The sequence below is a fragment of the Lactuca serriola genome, chromosome 2, assembly GCF_051521515.1.
Source record: "Lactuca serriola cultivar US96UC23 chromosome 2, Lser_US96UC23_V15, whole genome shotgun sequence".
Lineage (NCBI taxonomy): Eukaryota > Viridiplantae > Streptophyta > Magnoliopsida > Asterales > Asteraceae > Lactuca > Lactuca serriola.
In genome coordinates, this window is record NC_136409.1 from 56291733 (window position 1) to 56316572 (window position 24840).

Consider the following 24840-nt stretch of genomic DNA (forward strand, 5'->3'; position numbering starts at 1 on the left):
TAATTCCTTTGATAAATGTATGTGTAGATACATGGAAAGGAGTTACCTACGTGATTGTGAAGTGTAGCCGCATTTCAAGAGGTTGTGGACTTGACCTTGATACGATCGTGAGAGGATTGGGACACACGGCTTTATAATAGTGTCAAGTTGTATTATGCTAGAAATTCAATAAACTAGTATGTATTTTACTTTCTGGTATTCAAATGGGTTCACGGGTTCAATTCTTAGAGCACCCTGATTCTCGAGTATTTGCAATTGTATGATACTAAGTGGAAATTCAATCGTTACGATATTTTCATTATGTACTAGTTTGGTTTGTTGTTGATAAGGTTATGTTTGTTCAAGGGTTACACTAAAATGGGGGAGGATTGTTGGTGATTTTAGTGTCACCATGTCATTTTAAGTAACTGGAACTAACATGTGAGCTAAGGTGCTTCATGATTTGTATTCTAATACATGTACGGGGTTGTGCAGAGTGCACGCATGTATAAGATCAAGTTAGAAGTCGGTTCAACGACTAGTCGGGGGTTCGGGGGCAGCGCCCCTTTGGCGGGGTCTAGGGGCAGCGCCCCTAGCGGGGTGCAAGGGGCAGAGGCCCTGGCAGGGGTCCCGCTGGAAAACTCAATTTCTTGAGGGTGATTATGGTAAAACTAACGAAACTCGTTAGTTTTTGGTAACCCTAATCCGGATTAATATTACTTGCTTCCAAAGCAAGTAATGACGGCCCAACCCTAATGAAACCCTAATCGTGTTTAGTATATAAACAACTCTCCCTTTCCAGAAGTGGGACATTCTTGAGCTCTCGTTTTTCATCACACATTCACAGAACCCTTTAGCATAATAGCTTACGTTTTCTATGCCTAGAAACGTCGGTGTCCGCTGGGATTATCCTAGGCTGAATTTCTTGTAACCCAGACATAGGGTAGAAATATCAGTTCGGAAAGTGATACCTCGATCCAAGCTGGTATCCAGATCTCCACCGCAAACCCTAATTTTCCCAACACCTTATGATGACTTGTCACACCCCAAAACCACGAACGGCGGAAACGTTCAGGGGTGGAGGACGTCATGTAGAGTATCACAACAGTGTAATATAATAAGCAAGCAACAACATCATCCATTGCATTATAAGTAAAGTTTAATACATGTGTGTTCTTTCATTGTATTAAGACACCAAAATATACAATCAAAATAAAAGATGAGTCTTGTCTGCTCCGTTTTCTCAAAACCTGGCCATCGTACCTGTCTACTGTTGACCTGAGAATACAAGTTATTTTGTAAGAGAGTATCAGCTTTTAAAGCTGGTGAATTCATAAGTATTTAAGTGTCATTGTCTTGCTTACTAAAAGTTGTTTTAAAAGTCATGTAAACCTTTAAAATGAAAATGATGATGTAAGTATGAAAAGCCCTAGAAAATCCCTTATTTTCTATTAGTTTGAGGTGTAGTCTTCTACCAAGACCCGAATGTTTTGTAAGTAAAATGATAGTTTTTCCTTCTTTTGACTACTACAAACAGTAACTAGTCTAACTCATCGTTTATGTGAATATTTCACAAACTAAAGTAAATAGGAAAATATAACCATGAAAGTATTACCCTTGGGTTACCAGAGATAACACGACATCGCTGAAGCGAAAGGTATAACCTAATGAACATCCGAAGATTGTTCAATTAACCTCTGTGGCGAACAGTAGGTTCCAGGAGTGGTTAGTCCCGTAACTGACTTTACATCGCTGTAGTCGAAGTAAATAACCTAATGAACATCTGAAGATTGTTCAATTAACCTCTGTAGCGAACGGTAGGTTCTAGGAATGGTTAGTCCCGTAACTGTCTCCTAATATATGTAATAACAACCCAATGAACATCCGAAGATTGTCCAATTAACCTCTATGGAGAACAGTAGGTTCCAGGAATGGTTAGTCCCGTAACTGACTCTACATCGCTGTAAGCGAAATAGATAACCTAATGAACATCCGAAGATTGTCCAATTAACCTCTGTAGCGAACAATAGGTTCCAGGAATGGTTAGTCCCGTAACTGACTCCCGTTGAACTAGGATGGGCTGGAATGATTTTACTGAAGGTACTAATAAATCATGTTTACGAATCGATTTTCAAGTATTCATGTAAGTATACATAGGTAGATGTATCCACGTAAAGGTATTCATGTAATGTGTTCATGTAAGCATATGTAAAGGTACTCATGTATCAGGTAAGGTACTCGTAAAGACTCATGAATGAACTGACTCTTGTGTGATTCCTTGTAATAGGAATAATGTTTGATATCTTCAAATTATCCCTATGATAATTTACTGAATGGTAATTAGTTGTTCAAGTAGGTTTATACACTCTTACTACCCAAGGGTGTGAGAAACTAAATGAAGGATGTAAACTATAACATCAAAACATATATAAGAATATAAGTGTATAAGCATAGTTTAGTTCAAGAATGTAAAATGGTTTTGTAAGACATCTTATTGGTTTTGAACAATAATTAACAATGACTTGATGTCATTTTAATATACATTTCAAAGGTAAAACATTTGATAACAATGTGTTTTTAAGATTTAAAACCATTTCATGCATCACATTTTGTAGCATGTGAAATCTGTTAACTGACAAACACAGTTATAAAATACATAACAATGATTTAATAACATGTTTGTTTCTAATTGTATCCCCCCCCCCCCCTTTTAAAGCATTTAAAATCATTTAAAACATTGATTAGGGGTATGAACTCACCTGTAGTTGGTGATTGGGATGAACTGAACGGTATAGGATTGCTAGGTGTCAAGCGAGGACTTGTACACACACTACGATCCTAATGAACATATAATCACACATATATGCACTCAATTAGTCTCCAATCACTAATTGATAATGTTAAGACATCCTAGACATAATAAACACTTTATATAAGTGTTTTAAGCCCTAAGGATTGCATCTAAGCTATTGTGGGACAAGGTACTTGTGTTTAAGGTTCCAAAGGACCCCATATATGAGTTTACTCCCCATATACCATCACACATGGAGTTTACGGTTGTAAAATCTTGAGTTTACGGCCGTAAACTCCCAACCATGGGGGTATTGTTTGTTTTGAAGTCCCATATGATTCCTAGAATTATTCCAACTTGGTGGTTCAATTCTTGAAAGGGTTTAAGGTCTAGAAACACTCCAATTAGGATTTTACGTCCCTAAGGCCATTTCCTTTGGAGTTTACGGTCGTAAACTCCATTGGAATGGTGTTCTTGTTGTTTTCAAGTCTCAAGCATAGGTGGTATAAGTTCTAGGCTTTTATTCCAAGCATATGAAGACATTAGGCACACTTTGGTGCCATCCTTTCATGTTTACGGCCCAAGAACAAAGTCTTGGCCGTAAACTCACTTTGATAAATGATTTTGATGTGCTTAAGGCCTTAGATTAAATGGGAACTAGTCTTGATAAAAGTCTTAAAGCTTTAGGTGCCTTAAAACACCATTTTGAGTTTGAAAAGGGAGTTTACGGCCAAAGAACCTCTTGGGCCGTGAACTCCCAAACTTGGGTGATTCTAGGTTGTTTTCTTGTCCCTAACACACATACATATGAGTCTAAGGCAGTTGCATAACACAAGGGTCGGTCTCGGCTTTGTTTCGGGAGTTTACCGCCCAAGAACACCTTGGGGAGTAAACTCCTAAATCTAGTGATTTAGCCTTCTAAATCATGTTATTAACACATATAAAGCTTTCTAACACTACTAGAAAGAGATACTCACGATTTTGGATAAAAACCCGAAGATCCGTGAGAGAGAAAATGGCTTTTCTCTAGTTGGAAATGTGAATAATGAATGAATTTGGTTCATAATTCTATTTATAGTCCTGAGATATTTTTGGCAGAAAATATTTTTATTCCTGTAATGATCTCTAATATAATAGAGTGTTGGAATAACAGTGTTGCACAAAACCCTAGTGCACCCACTCTCCTGATATTTCCTGAAGTGTAAACCCTGAATTACTCAAACTTACGCGAAACGTCTGAAAATTAACTGTGACTGCTACAACTTCTATTGAAGTGATATAGTTTGTACAGAATGGAAATTTCGGGTTGTCACATGACTAAACTGTTAAACAAAATCATCGAGCTCATAAACAATCCTTCAAATATATTATAGAACATTTTACTTACAGGTTGTTACAGTACACACTTTTTTTCTATTCTATTTTTTTCTTTTTGAACACTATATACACGATAAAGCATTTTGCTTAGAATCATTTTCAACATGTTAATTTCTTTTATTCTCAATAGAATATTTTTTATTTCTTTTTTATATGAGATGTATAATCATATAAATCCATTGCATGGTATGGGTATTGCCTTTAAGGGAATAGATTTCCTAAGAGTTATCCCCATTCTTTCGCTCATGTCCATCTCATGCGCCTTAATCCCATCTCCCAAAATCCAATCAAACTTATGCAAAATCGAACCCAAAGCCATTGGGAGGACCCTTGAGGCTAGCGGTATAGCGGGACACATCCTTCGACCCGAACCAAATGGAATGAATTCAAAATGTTGTCCCTTGTAGTCCACAAACTTGTCATGATCCAAGAATCTTTCTGGCTTGAATTTCAATGCATCATGCCACGTTTTAGGGTCGCGACCTATTGCCCACACATTCACTAGCACTTGTGTTTCCTTTGGAATAGTGTACCCTAGCATCTCGCATGATTGCATGGCCATGTGTGGGACTAAAAATGGGAGGGGTGGGTGAAGCCTTAATGTCTCTTTAATCACAGCTTTGAGGTAAGGCATATTATTGATGTGCTTTTCTTCAAGATTTTCATTTAGGGGAATGATGCTTCTCAATTCAGCTCTTAGTTTTTGGTAAATGTTAGGATTGTGGAGGAGTTCGGCCATTGCCCATTCTAATGTGCTTGTTGTCGTGTCAGTCCCTGCAGTGAACATTTCCTGTTGCATAGTTGCATACAAGGGTCAGTTTGGAATAAAATGTTTCAAGAAAATATGATTTGTATTTTGATTTGAGATTCTAACTAAAACAACTCTTGCATAGTTGGATACAAGGGTCAGTTTCGAATAAAATGTTTCAAGAAAATATGATTTGTATTTTGATTTGAGATTCTAATTGAAACAACCGAAGTTATTGGAATTAATTAAGTTAGGTTTAAAAAACAAATTATATTGTAACAAAAAGATATGTAATTTGTTGTAATGTTATTTGATGGTTTGGGTCTTTAAAATGGTGACCTTGTATTAGAATAGTTATATTTTATCAAAAGCAAGTTAGTTATATTAAACCAAGGAAACCCAAATTGAATTGTGTAAGCAAGGAATTCGGGATGTTGTTTATTCCACTAAAACTTATTTCATGTGATCCATTTACCAACTTGAAAAAAAAAACGGTGATTCTTTAAAAAGGTTGTTCAAAAAATGATTATGTAAATTATTTAAATAAAATTTAAACTTTTTAGTGACTGTTTTCATCTGTTAGTCACATCGTTACCATTATGTACACATGTTGTCTTTAGATAATTAAACATATATTTCAACACCCATGCCAAGTTACATTATAAACGTAAGTTACTTTTGTTCATTTCATTTTGCTACTTTGGTTTGTCTATTCTGTAGGCAAGATACCCATTAGTCATTTCATTTGGTCAAAATTAATGACTTAGAAACGGCCAAAGCTTGCACTACAACAAGATGGAGGTAATGCAACAGTTATCTACAAAATGGATGCCTAAAGCAATAACTTTTCTAGATGGGCAGTGTTGCCTGTATTCTATATGTGCAACACTTTTTCTCTATTCCCTCCAATCTACAACACTTTACCTTCCATATGAAGCTTTTTTACATTAAAAACAGCCCCTTTATTTACTCCTAATAGCCTATGAAATAATTTTTACCTATCAAATACACAATACGGAAAACATTTTGGCTTGTTTTCTTATATCAAGAGTGCAACCCTTTTTCAAGTATAAGCCTCATTTTAAGTAATGCGATGCTATATTTATGAATTGACCTTTGGCACCTTAACTCCAATTATACAAATGTTATACTATGTGATCCTAAATTTCATTCTCCTATAGAAACTAACGGTACTACTCATACATAACATCTAATTTTCATTACTAATTTCGTTCATTTTGCACTAGAGACGACTTAGATCGTTAAATCATGATCAAATTTTCTAATGATAGACAAATTTACAAGTTTTAAGATAAGATACATTTAATTATATCAACCTCACTCCAAATGAAGTTATGATCAATTTATGAATGATTTCGGTGATATTCATAGATTCACTAACACTTTTAGTATTTAACGATGATTGTAGAATTAGCATAAAGGATGTGAACTTTTCGAAAGACTTACAAACACGACTATATTGATGGTTGTAGAAGAGAACATAGAGGGTCCTTCAACACCATCACCACGATACTCCAAGAGCACATCCAAATAATCATTTCTTCTTTTATCACCACTCTCTTCTTGCTCTTCCATTCTTTCTTTGATGAATCCTCCAGCTATATGAAACGCTTCACGTACATGATATTGCATGTTTTTCTTGATGCCTTGTGGATCAAGCCACTTTAAACATGGAATAAAATCGGCCACGTTAGGTTTTCCACCGTATTCCATTACCTTCCCTGCATGGTAAAAGAACTTTGCTCCTCTCTTTGAATTTAAATCCAAAAGATCCTTCGAGAACATTAAATTCCCAATCAAATTAAACGCCATCAAGAAAAAATACCTACCAACATCAATGCTAGTGCCCTCATTGCCACTAACATCGTATATAGACTTCACCATTTTATTGATACATCTACTACGGATGTTACACGTGGCGTCTAGGCGATTGTTCAAGAAAAACTCAGTGGTACTAAGCCTTCTCAATAGTCGCCATTTTGGCCCATATTGTGCTGTTATCATGGAGCCTATTTCGTCTCCATATTCACCTTTCATGCACTCATAGACCTTTCGACCAGCGAGAACCACATCATGGTTCTTGAACATGTCACGAGCAGCTTCATTTGAGGAGATGACCACTGTACACATGGAGCCTAGCCAAAGGGTCATGATGTTGGGGCCATGAATATGAGCTAGTTGGGCAAACGAGTCGTGGGGTATCTTTACAAAGCCTAGCTGGAATATGTTTCCGACTATTGGCCATGGTGTTGGCCCTGGTGGTAGCCGCCGGAGCTCAGCCAAGTGCATGCGGTGACGATGATTAACCCATAGAATGCATATGAATGAAAGTAGAACATACCCCAAAAGCTCATAATATTCCATGTGGCGCTTGCTTTGTTAGGCGAATGGATTGAAGAAATTCAAGTAGTGTTGTTGTCAAACTGTAGATTCATTAACCTATAAAACAATTGTTTAATAATGATGAGATTATAATTGAGAAATCAAATAGCATTTTGCCTTTTAGATTATAACAAGTGGCAAAAAAAAAAAATAGTAGCCACATGTCATTATTATATATACAAAGAAAATGAAAATATTTGATTACCTCCTTAACCTTGTATGTACCCGGATCCAAATGTAAAATAAATAAAGTTAATTTATGTAACGACAATTTATGAAATATAGCTGTAAATCAAATTAAAAATTTGAAAGAACACAACATCTATAATCGTATTATATATATATATATATATATATATATATATATATATATATATATATATATATATATATATATATATATATATATATATATATATCAAGGTTCTAAATAACCTAAAACAACTTATTGGCAATATCAAAAATCAAGTTTTTTTGAGCTATGACGAGTCACGTAGTTTGTAAAGCGTGAAATAAAACGGTAATTTTGTATATAATTAATAATTTTATATATATTTTATACTAGTATTCGTTTTAATATACATATATGACATAAGGCGGAAATTTTTTAAAACACGGCGGCAACTATAAGCCTTGGAGTCATAACGAGCTTTTTAGAACCTTGATATATATATATATATATATATATATATATATATATATATATATATATATATATATATATATACTCGTCCATTAAACGTTTATGATGAAAAAAAAAATTATTATAAGGTTGTAATTTTTTTTTTATCATTTTCACATATTCAAGATGAATTAAAGTTAAAAAATTTAGTAATTAATTTATTTTTTTGTAATGATAATTTATTAAATATTTCTCACAAGATTTGAACTTTGATAATCAAATCAATCTGTTCCTTTTAGTTTCTTTTAAATGTTAAGAGAAACTAAACATAAATTCGTCATATATAAGCATTGAACTCTACTTGCAAATTTAGTATTTGTTTCGGATTTATTGACAAATTAACATAAGTTTTTGGGAGACACATAGAAAGCTAAAATCAAGATCTCATCTAAAAATGATATTTGCTAAATTGGTTGATAAAAATGACGTTTGCTAAAAACTATGGGTGTTCGTGATGCGGTATTGTGCGGTTTAGAGTTAAAATTGCAGACCGCGTCAAATATGCAGTTTGTGTTTATTAGAAATCGCACCGCAAAGAGTTCAAACTATGTTATACAGTGAGATTAAATGTGTGCGGTTCGTGCGGTTAATTTATTCGGTTTAGGTGCGGTTCATGAGTAGCTGAATATCATTTTCATTCGTGATCAATCTATTTTGTAATTTTATTTTGCTAATTAACGCAACCAATTATTAAACTTTTATTCAGTATTATAACATTTCTTTTTTATTATACATTTTATAACTCGATGCATTACAATTTACAAGTTCTTTATAACAACCTATATATTTCAGAACAATTTTAAAGAAGTTAGAATGCACCGAGTCATAAACTTTTAAAGATTAGCAAAATTAATCCCCTAAAATTGCACAACAAACTATTCCGAAATTACTGCACTATAATTTTCTTTTAAGACCATTATAGTGTCTACTTTAAAGCCTTTATTCTTGATTGCAAATATATATATATAGGGCGGTGCGATGGGGGGTATATATATATATATATATATATATATAAACCACAAAACGTTAATAAATTAGCTAAAAGTATGAAAATATATAAATGAACATATAAAATATGATTCAGTATTACAAGACAAAGGAGGTTGGGAGCACATCAGCGTCCGCCAATGATTTGATGTTATATATATATATATATATATATATATATATATATATATATATATATATATATATATATATATATATATATATATATATATATATATATATATATATATATATATATATATATATATATATATATATATATATATATATATATATATATATATATAGGGTTAGGTTCATTTGAGACCACTTATATTTTGTGAGACCGTGAGACGCATTTGTTTATTTTTTTTTATTTTTTTTTAGTTAATTCATGTTCCGAAAATAATATTTAAAAAAAGAATTTTTTGATTTTTCCATTTATTTTGCATTTTAAAATTATTTTTAGAATATGTACAGTGTAATATTCTATTTAGAATATTTCACGTATTTTTCAAAAAAAATAGAATTTTTTTTTTATTTTTTTTAATTTTTTTTTTACTTTTTTTAGTTAATTCAAGTTCCGAAAATAATATTTAAAAAAAGAATTTTTAGATTTTTCCATTTATTTTGCATTTTAAAATTATTTTTTAGAATATGTCAGTGAAATATTCTATTTAGAATATTTCACGTATTTTTCAAAAAAAAAAACGGATTTTTTTTTTTATTTTTTTTTATTTTTTTAATATTTTTTTTAGTTAATTCAAGTTCCGAAAATAACATTTAAAAAAAGAATTTTTGGATTTTTCCATTTATTTTGCATTTTAAAATTATTTTTAGATTTGGTCTCACGGTCTCACAAAATTAGAATGGTCTCAAATGAACCTGAACCTATATATATATATATATATAAAGGTTCAAATGAAAACAAAAAAATGTTAAGAACCGTAAGAACCTCTAATTTTAGATGTTTATAAAAGGTTTAGGGTTTAGGGTTAAAGGTTTAGGGTGTTTATAAAGGGTTTAGGGTTTAGGGTTACCCTAAACCCTTTATAAACATCTAAAGTTAAAGGTTCTTACGGTTCTTAACCTTTTTTGGTACTCATTTGAACCACTCCCTATATATATATATATATATATATATATATATATATATATATATATATATATATATATATATATATATATATATATATATATATATATATATATTCCCCCTCCCCTCAATTTGTTTTTGTTTTTTTATTTAATTTTTTTATTTTTTTATTTTTCATTAAGTGCCCTCAATATTTCAAAATTTTAGATTCGCCCCTGTTACCATCTATACGGGAGAATCAAGCAAGAACACCAAGGTAGAATGATTGCATGCCCTTCGAAAGGGATTCTTGATTGTTATAAGTACAGCGGTGAGATTGGGATTTATATGGATTCTAATAACGAAACGTCGGTAAATTCAAATATTTTTGGTTCACTTTTATTTTACTTTTTTTTTGAATGACAGATTTTATATATTTCTAAACTAACTTTTTAAATCCACATGTCATTAACCATAAAGCTATATATTTATTTTATTTTAATTAGAATATGACAAAATATTATAAATTGTTTAACAAAATATCGTTTATCGTTTTACATGATTGGGATTTTAGTCTGTAATCATTAGAAAAACCTTTATATTTTAGGACCATTAATGGTCCTAAAATATAGAGATTTTTTTTGTGATGTTTTTTACTTTAAGATTAAAATATCTATTCAAAAATGACAAAAGAACACTTAATATAAAATAAAGGATATATTATGTGAGACATAGAGAATATGGTAAGGTTACAACAATATCATATGCTCTATGAGACATAAAGCATACAACAAACATACAACAAACTTAAAGTAAGATAATATCATTTGTCATAAGAAAAAAAAAAGTTGGATTATATTATAGTAATATAATATTATACGTTAGATAAAGAAAACATTTTATTATATTAGTATAATACTTTTCTATCTATCAAACACAAAAAGAATACAATAAGATTACAATAAAATAATATCATTTGTCGACCAAAAGAATATAATATCATTATAATAAGATAATATTATCTGTCACATAGTGATAATACTATAAAATTATAGTAAGATACTGTATTGTCATTTTCTATTTAAAAAGTGGCTATCGTTGACGACAAAATATAAGCGGTTTTTCTAAATATTACCGTCGAAAATACTAAATCTGTAAATGATTATTGGTTTCTTGTCATTTCGGTCAAAACATTGTCTGTATTTAGTTTTTTTTTTAATTTTTTTATGTTTAAAAAAATAAAATAATGACTTTATCATTGTCCATACTATACATGTGATTTTCTTGAAGATTTATCTATTGCTAAAAGGGTAGGATATGGTACTTTTATTGGACAAACGGGATTTAGGATGGCTCTCTTAAGCAAAATTTCAAAGCCCTTTTTGGGCTGGGAAGGAAAAGAAGAACATCTATGGTTGATGAAATTGAAAATGAAATGGTTAATTAGGAGTAGAGGAGAAAACTTAAGATGATAGACAATAGTTGTGGGTTTGATAAATTAAGTCTAAAGAAGGTGAGGATAAGACAAAACGTCTAAAAGATATGATTTTACCAATAAAAATGATTTATGGGTTTGATTACTTAACAAAATTGGGGTATCGTAATTTTAGTGTCCACAAGCCACTTAATATAATTCAAATTAATTTCAGAGAAGTTGAGTTTATATTAGCTATAACATGACTACATGAGCCAAAGGTGTGGAATACATACTCAAATAAACTAACTTAATCTTAGGATCGAAGTGCATGTTCTTATGAGACTCAATTTTCCCATCAAATTCTTAATTGAAAATAACTAGTTTCATATTTACATATATTTTTTGACTTTTGTTTGCAGAACATATTTTTTTTACATCAAGTTTTTGCAAGTTTGTGTAGAGAACATTAAGCAAAACAATGTATTCCGTATTATCTGAATATTGTAATCGAGATTAGTTTTTCTTGAATCATCTCATGTATGGTTTAATGATACCACATATTTATATGGTCCAAATCACGGATTTTAGAAAATGGTATACACATAATTCCAGAAATTATCCTGAGTTATTCTTATAATTGCAATATTGATTTAAATACAAATAGTAATGTCAACTTTGTTTGGACTAATTAGGTGAGGTGCCCACTCTTGACTGTCACTGTTAAGGAAAATGATTTTGTTTTTCATTCTCCATTAGTTTTCTTGTCATGGTTTATATAAAATTTCTAAGTTGTTAAAAAATAACTATCTTTTATAATTTTATTTGCATTTGTATTATTAATATTAGATGTATTGTTAACAATATATTGTTGTAAGAGAAATTAAATATCTTCCTACTTTTTATTCTTATAAATCATTCTACCCAATTAAATAGTAACATATGTATCATTTAATGATATTTTAATATACTAATGTGACACATGTTTAATTTTAATTGGATAGAAAGATTTATAGAAACAAAAATAAAAATATATTTAATTGCTTTTGTTGTAAAGTACAAGCAGATAAGGTGTTGCCACATTCATCTCCTTAAAACACCAATTGAGTAAAAGGTATAGTTAACTTACCGTGTGGGGTATTTCATCGATAATTTCGTCCAAAATCCAACGAATAATTCACTACTAAATGAAGACATGCCCTTCATAACTTATTTTAAGGAAAACTTTAGCGACAAATATGTTTGTCGATAAATGCAAGTGACATATTGAGTACTAAAAAATCAGTGTTCTATATGTGTGTTAGTGTGTGTAAAAAGATCATAGAACAAGGTCACATGATCTGCCTGCATGCGCTCACTCTAGTTGTTTACATCGACAAGCGCAATGACATTTATTAACAAAGATTAATAGTAATTCAAAGTATATTTATTTAAGAAAAGAAAAATAAAGGCTTCCGTTTCCAAAAATGAAAAAGAAAGTAATCTAAGCAAGGAAATTTTCACTTTGAAAACGAAATGGAATACATACCTTCATCATCATATTGTCTTTATGTTGTTCCAAATTCTCAAGGGATAAATAGTTTGTTTTGGATATTGAGTTTGATTATCAGATTGAGGGGTTTGTAATGAGGGTATTTATAGAGCAAACCAAAGGGCTTTAATTTATTAATTAACACCCTTCATTCCACTAATCACACGCTCCATAATTTGTCCACTCATTATGTTCCAAGTGAGGGATCCGATTTTATGTGCTAAATATTATTCATTCTTTTCGTTAACAATTGTCTCTATTCATACTTGGCCCCATTTATTATAATTCAATTTTTTTTGTTTTATTTTACAATATATATCTTAAATTGTTTTGAACCAGCAATTCTTTTAAGAAAAAACAAAAGAAGACATAACAAGGCAAGGATAAAAAACAGGCTCCACCACAATATAGAATATCAAGTTCCCCTATAGTGCTTTACATAAGTGGATTAATACACCAATCTATCAATTTATAAATTTTCATAATGCTTCTATGCTTAAACCACATGAACACCGATGACTGAACCATGTCCACAATCTTTGTAGATGCAATCCTTGATTGATTGAAGGTTCTATCATTTATCGCTTTCCACAGACACCACATCGTACCATAGCAAATAATCACCAATACATTTTTCTTTTTTGGACAGTCCCCCATGTCGCCGCAAATTCTAGAAGTTCAGATACCTTATTAAATGAGGGCATCGAAATACCACACCATCTAAATCTCCACTCCCAAGTAGCTTTGGCAAAGTGACATACACACAGTGGGTGGTCATTTGACTCCTCTACTAAATTGCATTCACCAAGTATTTATGTTGATATATCAACGTCTTGATGCTTCACATATCATCTAGATGTGCCATCTGAGATTATAATGACCCAAATTGCTCTCTTCAAGTGCTTCATGTTCAACAAGTGCTCCATGTTCACTTCAAGTGCTCCCTATAAGCTACAAGTGCTCAAACATCCGATTCTTCAAACACTTGTTGAATCGTCAAGATCTTTCCAACCCGAAACATTCTGATAGTGTTTGTTAGAAAGTGTAAATCTGTAACATCCCAAAAATCCGTACCAAAAATTTTCTTTAAATCATTACCAATGCCATATTCATAAAAACATATCATAAGTCATAACATGAATTCAAAGTATCATTTCCAAAAACATATTTTCATTATCAGAGTAAAACATCCCAGGCTAACTAATCAATGGTGTGTGTCATGCGATCATCCCGAGCTCTTCCATCCGCTATCGGAAGTACCTGAAACCAAAACTGAAAATTGTAAGCACGAAGCTTAGTGAGTTCCCAACCTACCACATACCCTGCGTAAACACATACAACATATACTGGGCCACACCCGCTATTCCGGGCCTCGCCCGCTACAACGGCCCCGCCGCTCCAGGCCCTGCCTGGCTTCGAGCCCCTCTCGGATACAGATCTGTTTCACTTAGGCCTCACCTGTCACTGGGCCTCGCCCGCTATCATATAATAGCACATAAACATACCACAACACATAAGCTAAACATATACTAATGGATCATGTCCGAAGGCCTCGCCTATTTTGGGCCTCGCCCTTGGCCTGCTACTGATGACACATGGAACCCTGTCCACGCTCCTACTGATAGTGAGATATGGGCCCAGCCCACACTCACTCTTTCCCTAACTTGGGCCTCGCCCCTGTTCTGCTGCTAATGAGATGTGGAACACCGTCCACACTCTGTTATTGGTGAGATACGGGACCTCGCCCACACTCACCTCCCTACCAGGCACATACAAGTATCACACAGACAACAAGTATACTCTATCATGCAAGCCATTCATTGGGCACCCGCCCACTATCAATGGACCTTGGTCCTAAATATCATACTGGCATATAGTGTCTAGGGCTAACCCCTGGGTCTTCCTACACATATCTACATGGGCCGGCATTGTGGCCTTAGACCTATTCACACAAAGGGAAACTCACCTGCACTGCTGAACTTGCTGATAACCCTCTTTCTTTTTTATGAAGAGAATATTATTTATAGAAAAAATAGATAATGAATAAGAAATAATAATTTGTTTTGAATAATAGATGTCTTTCACATCCAACTATAACAATGATTTTCAAATGGCAGTTCCAAAAAAACGTACTTCTATATCAAAAAAGCATATTCGTAAAAATATTTGGAAAAGGAAAGGATATTGGGCGGCGTTAAAAGCTTTGTCATTAGGGAAATCTCTTTCTACTGGGAATTCCAAAAGTTTTTTTGTGCGACTTACTCTGCCGTCGATGAAGACGTGAGTAAGGGGGCTTTGCTGGCTTGCTGGCTAGCGAGTTAGTATGCCTGTTGGCTTAAAGCTCTTAGCCTGTTTCAAATGCTAGATCGGGTTGGTGTTCAGTTAGCAAAGGGAGAGCGACTAAGCACCTTGCTCTTAGGACCCTTCAGTCAAGCTTCTCCAGTGAGACCTTTCTTTTAGGCAGGCGATAGCCTGATTCAAAGATTGGTTCAGAATCTTTCTCTTGTTATGTAGCTAATTAGGAGTTACCGAAGGTTGTTAAACTAACTCATTAGCTAGTCCAAGGAATAGAATCAGGCCTCTACCGAGGAGGTTTTGGATATTTTTTTAGATCTCCCAAAAAAGCTAGTCCTCTGAGACAGAGGGGAGATTTCGGAGATTTTAGATCTTTCATAAATGCTAGTCGACTGAGACAGAGGATCAAAACGGAGATCTTTCAGACAGTTGAAAAACGGTCTCTGAGGCCAAGTTTACTAAGCAAAAACGAAAGTTGATGCCCCTTATTTTAAGAAATCAGTCGGCTTTTTCCCTAGCATTTCTTAGTAGTTGATGTTGCCTATATGAATTTCTATAGTAAGCTGCTACAACCGTCGCTAGGAGTAAGCGCTCTCCGATAATTCTCTGAACCGCTGCTCCTCTAGCTCCCGGAGCTACCAATATCAATATACATAACACTCAGATCCAAACAGAACTCAAGAAGCCAATTAAGTCCACTCTTGACAAAGTCAAAGTCCTGGTCAAAGTCAACCTTCCTGACTGACCCTACTCGCCGAGTCAACCCGTTGACTCGTCGAGAAACTCACACAATACGCCTCAACTCGCCGAGTCACCCCGACGACTCATCGAGTTCCACGATCTCCGAGTCCCATCCTGTCCAATTCACTGAGTCCCCACTTAACTCGTCAATCTAAGTCTACCAGAAAAGGTTAGTGTTTCGCAACCTGACTCGTCGAGTCCATGAACAGACTCGCCGAGTCCATGACAATCTTCAACAGACTCGCCAAGTTGTTCTTTCAACTCGTCGAGTTCCTGCCTATCTTCAACCAACTCGTCGAGTTCACCCATGTGACTCGCCGAGTTGCTTCAGTTTTTAATCCATATAGTGGCTTTTCGAGTCATGCAGGGACTCCAACTCATAGATCCACTCCTCCCAAGTCTATTCCTTACGTAAAGTTGTAAACTTTACGTGAAACCAAAGAGATATGGGCTTAAAACACTCTAGGGCTAGGGTTTGAGACCAAGGGGCTTCACTAACAACTTATTGGAATAAACTTTGTGGCTTTCTGGATCCTTAATAGCCTAGATCTGAGGTAGCAACCTCAGATCTACTCCAAATTCGAAATAGATCTCCTCCATACTCAAAATGCCCAAATCTCAACCATAAGATATATCTAAATGCAATAGGGTCCGCTTATTACCTCAAAGGATCTGAAAAGTCACACCAACTATGTATCCAAGGCTTCCTCTTGCACCACTATGAACCTCCTTCTCTTCCAAGCTTCAAATCACTTCACCAAGGCTAGATCTTGCTCAAAATGGATATGGCGGCTAGGGTTTGGTATTCTGGGTGAGAGAGACTGTAAAGGAACCCTAGGGAAGAGAATGAGACGTTTAAATAGGACACAAAGTCCCGAATTTAGGGTTTCCCAATCCAGACCGGACTCGCCGAGTCCACTCTCCGACTCGTCGAGTCGGTCACTTACTCTCCGACCTGGATCCCGCTTCGACTCATCGAGTTCACCTATGGACTCGATGATTTGATCTCTTGACTTAGGGTTTCCTTTCCTTTCTTGGTCTTTCTGATTCTGGGTGTTACAAAATCAATACTCAACTTATTTCAAGTGACAATCACATAAAAATATTTCGAATAGTTTCCCCCTATGTGATGGTTACTGAAATAAGGAGTCTTAAAAAGTGTGTACAAGGAATAATAGATTTAACATTTTCCCCTTCTGCTTCAATGAAATTTTATATGGAAGCGTACACAAATAAACAAAAAACTTTGAAAAATAATTCGAGAGAACGTGTTCCTCAAACTTGAATGATTTTGTTAACGGATAATTTGAACTGTCAATATGACAATTGTAAAAAAATGATAAAAAAGATTTGAAATTCATTAGTAATGTAAAAAGATTTTTGGAATTGTAGTATAACTTCTAATCAAATTCCGATTTGAAATAAATATGTTCGAATTTGTGTAATTTAGACAAAAATTAATTTTGTTTTGTCAAGATAGGAGAATGAATTGACAGACAAGAATAATTTGTAAACTCGTGATGTGTTTTATTTAGGATAAAAGTTTGAAGGAAAAATCAAGTATTGAATAAAAGTGAAAAACTTGATCTTTTTCTACAAACGGAAAAATAAATAAAAACTTTGATATTTTGCTAAATCATATCGACCAACGATATGATAAAACAAAGTTGCTAAGTCTTGGCCTTAAATGTCTATAGTATATCAAAAATAATTTGAAAGGAAAGTTTTGTTCTAAAAAAAGGATTCTTTATATATATATATATATATATATATATATATATATATATATATATATATATAATGGCACTTTCAAAATATGTTTTTAAAAAAATGTAGATATCTTTTGAAATTAGATAAATACTAAGATTTAAAAAGAAAAAAAAATAATAAAAGAAATTATCATTTATTTTTAAAAAATGGATGTTTAATTCCAGAAAAAGATTTAAAGAGAGAGAGAGAGAGAGAGATGGCGCAAGGAGGGGGAGAGAGATGGAAGTGCCAATGAGAGGGCTTAAGAGGGGCTGCTCACGAGGAGGGAGGAAGCTACGAGCAAGAGGAGACTTAAGAAGGAGTTGCTTACCAGAAGGGAAGGAGGACCGAGAGGGAGAGATGGCGCAAGAGGAGTTGGATGATGCAAGAGATGAGATGGAGAAGAAGGAGGTGTTGATAAGGAGTGGCACAAGAAGAAATATGTGAAGGGGGAAGATGCGCCACAGTATTTGCAAGAAGAGAGTTGGTCTAAGCGAAGTTGACCTGCAAAGACTGATGACTTGCGCCAAAGGTTTGCGAGTGTCAAGAGGGAAAAGAGGGTTGGTGCAAGACTGATTTGAAAAGGGTAAGAAACCCTAGATTCATGAAATCTATCACCCAAACGAAGATGGACATGAATCCTTACCTCTCACAATAGCTCTTAATGAAATGATAGAAGATTTGAGTCCCACAATACATCCTAGCTCGAAATCCATCCTTCCCTTTGCTAAGACACACCAAAAGATGATGAATTAGCCCTCTGAACCCCATAAATAATTCTTCATTTTAACCAAGGTTGCAGAAAACGTTAGATGTTAGCTAGAAGGTGGATTGGGGTCTAGGGATTAATCGGCTAGGCGGGGATTAATCGGGGACCATTAATTATTAAGAAAATTATTCGAAAATTTGTAAATATAACTTTAATCATAAGAATATAAATAAATAAGCATAAAAGTTTAATAATAAGTTTAACAAACACAACAATTTATCATCCAATAAATAAGAACAGTTATTCAAATTTTAATATATTTTAAGAAAAGAAGTAAATTTGGGTATTATATATATTTCAAAACATATAAATTTTGAAAAATTTGGAGAAAAACTTTAAAATTTAATTTTTATTTTTTTTATATATTAGTTAAACATTGAGATACTATGAGCTTTTGAAATTTTGAAAATTTTGGTTTAATATTTAAATTATTGAAAATTTGAAAATTTGGCCGATTCGGCCGCCTAGGACCGATTAGGAGCTCCTAGGACCGATTAGAACCGTCTATCTCCGACTTTGACCCCCTTTGACCAAAACCGATTAGGCCGACCAATTAGCCTTAATCCTATTCGGTTGAAGACCGCCTAGCGATTAATCCCCGATTAATCGGCCGCCTAGACCGATTTTTACAACACTGATTTTACCCAATGCGCAACTTCAGTGTATCCAAACACTCAATTCGAATACAAAGAAAGCGCGCTAACGCTTCAGAATACGCCGATGATCCTCCGAAACCCTTTCCCCTACTACTCAAAATCCAAGCAAGAATACACATATCGGCCCGGGAGTTGGTTGCTCGATAATACTCTATCCACCCCAAAAAGGGCATATACAATCCATACTTCGACCCAGAAGTTCTCAACTGCCCATACCATCATTACGAGTCTTACACTTGAAATAGCCCTGACCACCACCAGATTCCTGACCATTGGCCACCTGCCGTGGAGACACCCATCCTTTCTCAGACACGTACCACATGCATATCTCGCTCTGCACCTTTCCTTGATCACCAATGACCCTGGTCTCATGAATTCGAACCGTAGGTTTCTGCATCCAACCCCTAACCGCTCTTGCACAAATCTCTGGTTCCCTTAATAAAATACCTGATTCTCCCCCACTTAGGGTTCGAACGATCACCAATTGACGCATCAACACTCTACCCCACAGACGGTTTCCTCCAGAAACATCGCACCTACGCTTGGAAGGTGCTACACAACGCCCAATGATCTCCCCATGTAGAGATCAAGAAACCTCAAATACCCTAACTCTCCGAAGAAATCCTTAGGAACTTCTCATCACGACTAGGGGTGTAAACGAGATGAGCCGAGCCCGAGCTTGACCAAGCTCGAGCTCGACTTGTTTAAGTTTGAGGAAGCTCGAGCTCGAGCTCGAGCTCAATTCGAGCCTTAAAATGAAGCTCGAGCTCGGGTCGTGAACAATTTAGTGGCCTCGCGAGTCTAAACGAGCTTCTATGTATATATATATGTGTGTGTGTGTGTGTTTATGTCTATATATATATATATATATATATATATATATAGGCTCGTTTAAGCTCGTTTAGGCTCGCAAGCCCATTAATTGAAGCTCGGCTCGAGCTCGTTTAATAAACGAGCCTCATGTTTAGGCTCGAGCTCGGATCAGGCTTGTTTAATTTGATCTTGAGTCGAGCTTGTAACGAGTCAATCCCGAGTAGCTCACGAGTAGCTCGGCTCACTTACACCCCTAATCACGACTGCCTCTAGCCATTCGAAGTCTCATACCATCGCAATACTGAACATCCTAACTGTCCAGTACTATCACCGACTCTTAAATTGAAACAATAAACCATCATACTCCTCATCCTCGACTTCTCAACCCCCGCTCCAACACGTGAATCATCACGAGAATAGAGACTCCCCTACCATACTCAATACCAATCATAGACAGAAGAGCCACCGCTATGATATACTCGACTGGATTAACCGCTGATACCGCTACCACACGCCCTACTATACTCAATTAGGGTGTGATGTGGTCCTTGACCATCCCAGTTCCCACTGACTACCTGCTCATGGTAGATCATTTCCTTGCGGCAGACATGCTGCCTGATACTCTGGTGGAAAAACTGTCATCAATGTCAACCCGTAGTGTTTACTCCTAAACCCAAAACTGAAATATCACGCCTCTCCTACTTCCCATAGGAAACATAAATAGCACCCATCAGGTCACAGAAGGTGACATCTCTTCCATCGGCCGATTGCTCACTCAGACCGCAATCCCCCATAAATGTCTTCTCTACTAATCCCTGAGTCTTGCGACTACAATTGACATCTTACCAAAGTACTCTGAAATGCTCTCGACCTCCCTCGCAAGGGATGCCTCTTCGAACTCAACCATGGCCCTCAGGCCTAAAACCCCATTGCGTCCAAATTCCACCAATCAATCCTGACCGGACAACCAGAGAAACACAAGCATCATTTGCTAAGAACCATGGTACTCAGCCCATGCCATCTCTTCTCAATCTGCTACAATATATGGTACTCGAACCATAACATCACTCCTCAATCTGCTCCGATGCGTGGTACTCGAACCATAACATCACTCCTCAATCTGCTCCGATGCATGGTACACGAACCATAACATCACTCCTCAATCTACTCCGATGTATGGTACTCAAACCATAACATCACTCCTCAATCTACTCCGATGTATGGTACTCGAACCATAACATCACTCCTCAATCTGCTCTGATGTATGTTACTCGAACCATAACATCACTCGTCAATTTGCTCCAATGTATGGTACTCGAACCATAACATCATTCCTCAATCTGCTACGATGCATGGTACTCGAACCATAACATCACTCCTCAATCTGCTACTTAGAATCTTCAGAATACTCCCTGTATCGAGTATGGGTCCTCTACTTTCGGTAGTACGAGCCCATACTACCTGCCACATCTACCTATACTTTCCACACGGACTATCCCAGAGCTCCTAAGTAGCTGCTCAACCTTCTCGTTCACCAATTACGTCATGCGTGCTCGCTCCTCAGCGAAATGCTCTACTCTGCCAGCGTACTCATCTGGCTAAGGTTATTCCTTAGGCCCTTCCTTGGTCCTCCCACTTCTCCGCCATCAGCCACTGAAGAGCTCCTAATGATGCCAGCCATCTACCTCCTGAATATCGTCATATTCACTTGGTAGCTGACCCCCATCATCGAGAGTTCCACAAAGCACAAAGCAAGCAGCATTCGGGCGTCGAAGAATACATAGAACTCACTTTGGACGATAACTCCGCTTGCTCTGCTCATACTCAAAAGTACCACCAAACTCTGCAACTCTACCCTTCGCGGGTTCTAACTATTCTCTCAATAAGCACCACAATACTCATCTAGGCGTCTCTCCTAGATTACTCCTCTACTCAAATCCCCTAAAAGGACTCCAACTGAATACTCTTACTCATACTCAAAAGCGCATCACATATAACAACAACTCCTAGGCTAAGACATCACAAATCAGGCCACTCTAGTCCTAAGATATGAAATACCTAGCCTGTCTCTAGCATGCATAATATCTCATAAGATGTATCATAAAAATCTCATAACACAAAAGTAAGGGTATTTTAGGAAATCACCGTTCGGGCTCTGGCTGATTGTACGCACTGCTCTTTCTCGCTTCCTCTTTGAACTCTTATTCACTTTTACAAAATCATTTCTTTGAAAACTTTTCTTACTTCCTCGGTTTGAGTCCAGATTTACCCGAAGGTGCATCCGAATCCCTCAAACCAAGGCTCTGATACCAACTTGTAACACCGAAATTTTCAAAACAAAATTTTCATTTAAGATACTTTATCTCTTTAACACTTTTCATAAAAATCTCCTTTTTGTTTTAATTACAATACATGACTCTTTTGTTCAATCAATTAATAAACCATGATCTTCAAAACAAACACTTCCTCTAGTGTGTACAATCGAGCCGGTGCCGTCCCGTGATCCTGAGAAAACGTAAAACATATAACACAAAACACTATAAGCACGAAGCTTAGTGAGTTCCCCAAAATACCACTCTAACACATATTAGCCACTCAAGGCTATAACTTTGTTGACCCTCTGGTCAGTGTGTCTCAGTGGGACCCTCCAGTCCCAACTCTCTGTGGACCTTCCGATGCTAACTCTATGGACCCAAAGGTCCTAACTCTGATAACTCTGAATCATGCATATCACATATCACAATAAATCTCATAAAATAAATAGTATACAAATACACTGGCACATAACTCTAAACCTAACTCTGTGGACCCTCTGGTCCTGGCTCTGTGGACCTTCCGGTCCTAACTCTGATATACACACAGCATAAATCACATAGAAATAATGCAGTGCCACACATCGCATAGATAGTATACAATAACTCTGTCACATAACTCTATTACCACTCTAGGTAAAGTATAGTGAGAAGACTCACCTGGAAAGCAGAAAGCAGATATCCTCACACTTGAATCTCGAACACGCCACCGCCTAACACATAAGGCAGATATCTCTAATTAACACTCGAAGTCTCAACTCTAATTAAACCGACGATTACTCTTTCCATATCTAATCAGATAGTGGGTAAAAGACCATTTTACCCCTCCAAGGCCTCTACTACCTATGTTGACCAAACCCCAAAGTCAATAAAAGGCAACTCTAGTCAACGGTCAACTCTAACCAGACTCGGCGAGTACACAGGGGTGACTCGGCGAGTCCATGCTTATCTTCTGACTCCTCCAAGGCCTCACTCGACTTGTCGAGTGAACCTTCCACTCGATGGGTTTCCACTGGATTCGAATCGCGGGGCAACCTGACTCGACTCGTCGAGTCCAAATATGAACTCGACGAGTTGCTTTCATGATCAAACTCAAACGACCTTCTTAGGTCAAATCTGTTCCTCTAATCCATAGATCCGACCTTCCCAAGCTCAATAAACACGTAAAGGTTCAAACTTTACGTTCATGCAACTCACATATAGCCATAAATGGAGACATGACCCTTAAAATGATAACCTTAGCTCCAAACTCATAAAGGACCGCATAAAGCTGGGAAATAAGGACTCTCTGGACCTCTCAAGGTCTAGATCTGAAGATATATACACAAGGGGGCATCACATACTCTAGATCTCTTACCAAAAAAAGAGAAGAAACCCTAAATTCATGAAATATATCACCCAAACAAAGATGGACATGAATCCTTACCTCTCACAACAGCTCTGAATGAAATGATAGAAGATTTGAGTCCCACAATACATCCTAGCTCGAAATCCATCCTTCCCTTTGCTAAGACACACCAAAAGATGATGAATTAGCCCTCCTCTTGCACCATATGCTTTCTCTCTGCTCTCTAGGGTTTTCTCAGGGTGTAATAGCCGCAAATGAAGGCCATAAGGACCTTTAAATAGGTCCCAAACCCGAGAAATTAGGGTTTCTCTGCCCAGCACCTACTCGGCGAGTCCCTCCTCTGACTCGTCGAGTCCACTCATTAAATCCGCATGAGAAGCCCGACTCGACTCGGCGAGTTGGATCCTCAACTCGTCGAGTCTCTCCTTTAACCAAAAGATTAAACTATACAATAATAATCCTGAAAATCCAGATGTTACAGATTCACCCTGATAATTTTTTTTCTATTAGACGTAACACCTTTAAAATAAAAGTGCCACTATTTTTTTTTCCGGTCACCACTAGTCCAATATTCAAGTGTCTGCCGCTTTTTTGTAATTTTGTATATTTGCTACCTAGAATCTTATTGGGCTTAATATATGTTCGCAGTTAAAAGAAATTGTAAATAAATAAGCACAACAAATTTATTTATTGCATTTTTTATTTTATCAATAAGGCTTTTCTGTCTTTTCCGCTTTTTTTTTTCAATTTTTGTTGTTTAATATATACAACAAACAAAACATGTTTTCTCTAATAAAAAATGGCGACACGAACGGACGGTGAAGTATCTGAAAGCCTCGGGGGAGCTTATCGGACAACAGTCCGTCTATTGGCTTCCAGATACGAAGATCTCTCTATACATGCCGTTTCTACTCTCTACAGGCTTCCCAACACATCATTAACACAATTTTTATCTTCTTTAAATCGTACAAATTCTCTTGTTTCACAACATGCAATCTATCAAACTGTTCTAATTATAGATAACTAAAGCATCTAAGCCTTAATAGCAACTACAATTTTGCATTTTTTGAATAATCGTCTATTAAAATGTTAGGGAATTCTAGGAAGCTAATTCTTCTATTATAATTGGACCATGTAGGGGGCTAAGCGACAGAAATTTCAGCGAAGGAT

The 24840-nt window shown here is 35.6% G+C and overlaps 1 protein-coding gene across 1 annotated transcript; it reads right to left on the reverse strand.

Moving 5' to 3' along the window:
- Positions 1 to 4111: 4111 nt before the first annotated feature.
- On the reverse strand, positions 4112 to 13125 carry CYP76G1 (cytochrome P450, family 76, subfamily G, polypeptide 1). Its single transcript, XM_079024015.1, has 3 exons — positions 12985 to 13125; positions 6363 to 7355; positions 4112 to 4937 (listed from the first exon to the last, which is right to left on the reverse strand). The coding sequence occupies exons 2-3, from the start codon at positions 7278 to 7280 to the stop codon at positions 4314 to 4316; spliced, it is 1542 nt and encodes a 513-aa protein (XP_078880141.1). The 5' UTR covers positions 7281 to 7355; positions 12985 to 13125; the 3' UTR covers positions 4112 to 4313.
- Positions 13126 to 24840: the final 11715 nt, after the last annotated feature.

What these genes read in the sequence shown, in the direction of transcription:
- CYP76G1 (XM_079024015.1), bottom strand. Translation starts at nt 7,280, where the DNA reads ATGGAATATTATGAGCTTTTGGGGTATGTTCTACTTTCATTCATATGC. An exon ending in CCATCAATATAGTCGTGTTT is followed by an intron (nt 4,938 to 6,362) that starts GTAAGTCTTTCG and finishes ACTATGCAACAG; the next exon opens with GAAATGTTCACTGCAGGGAC.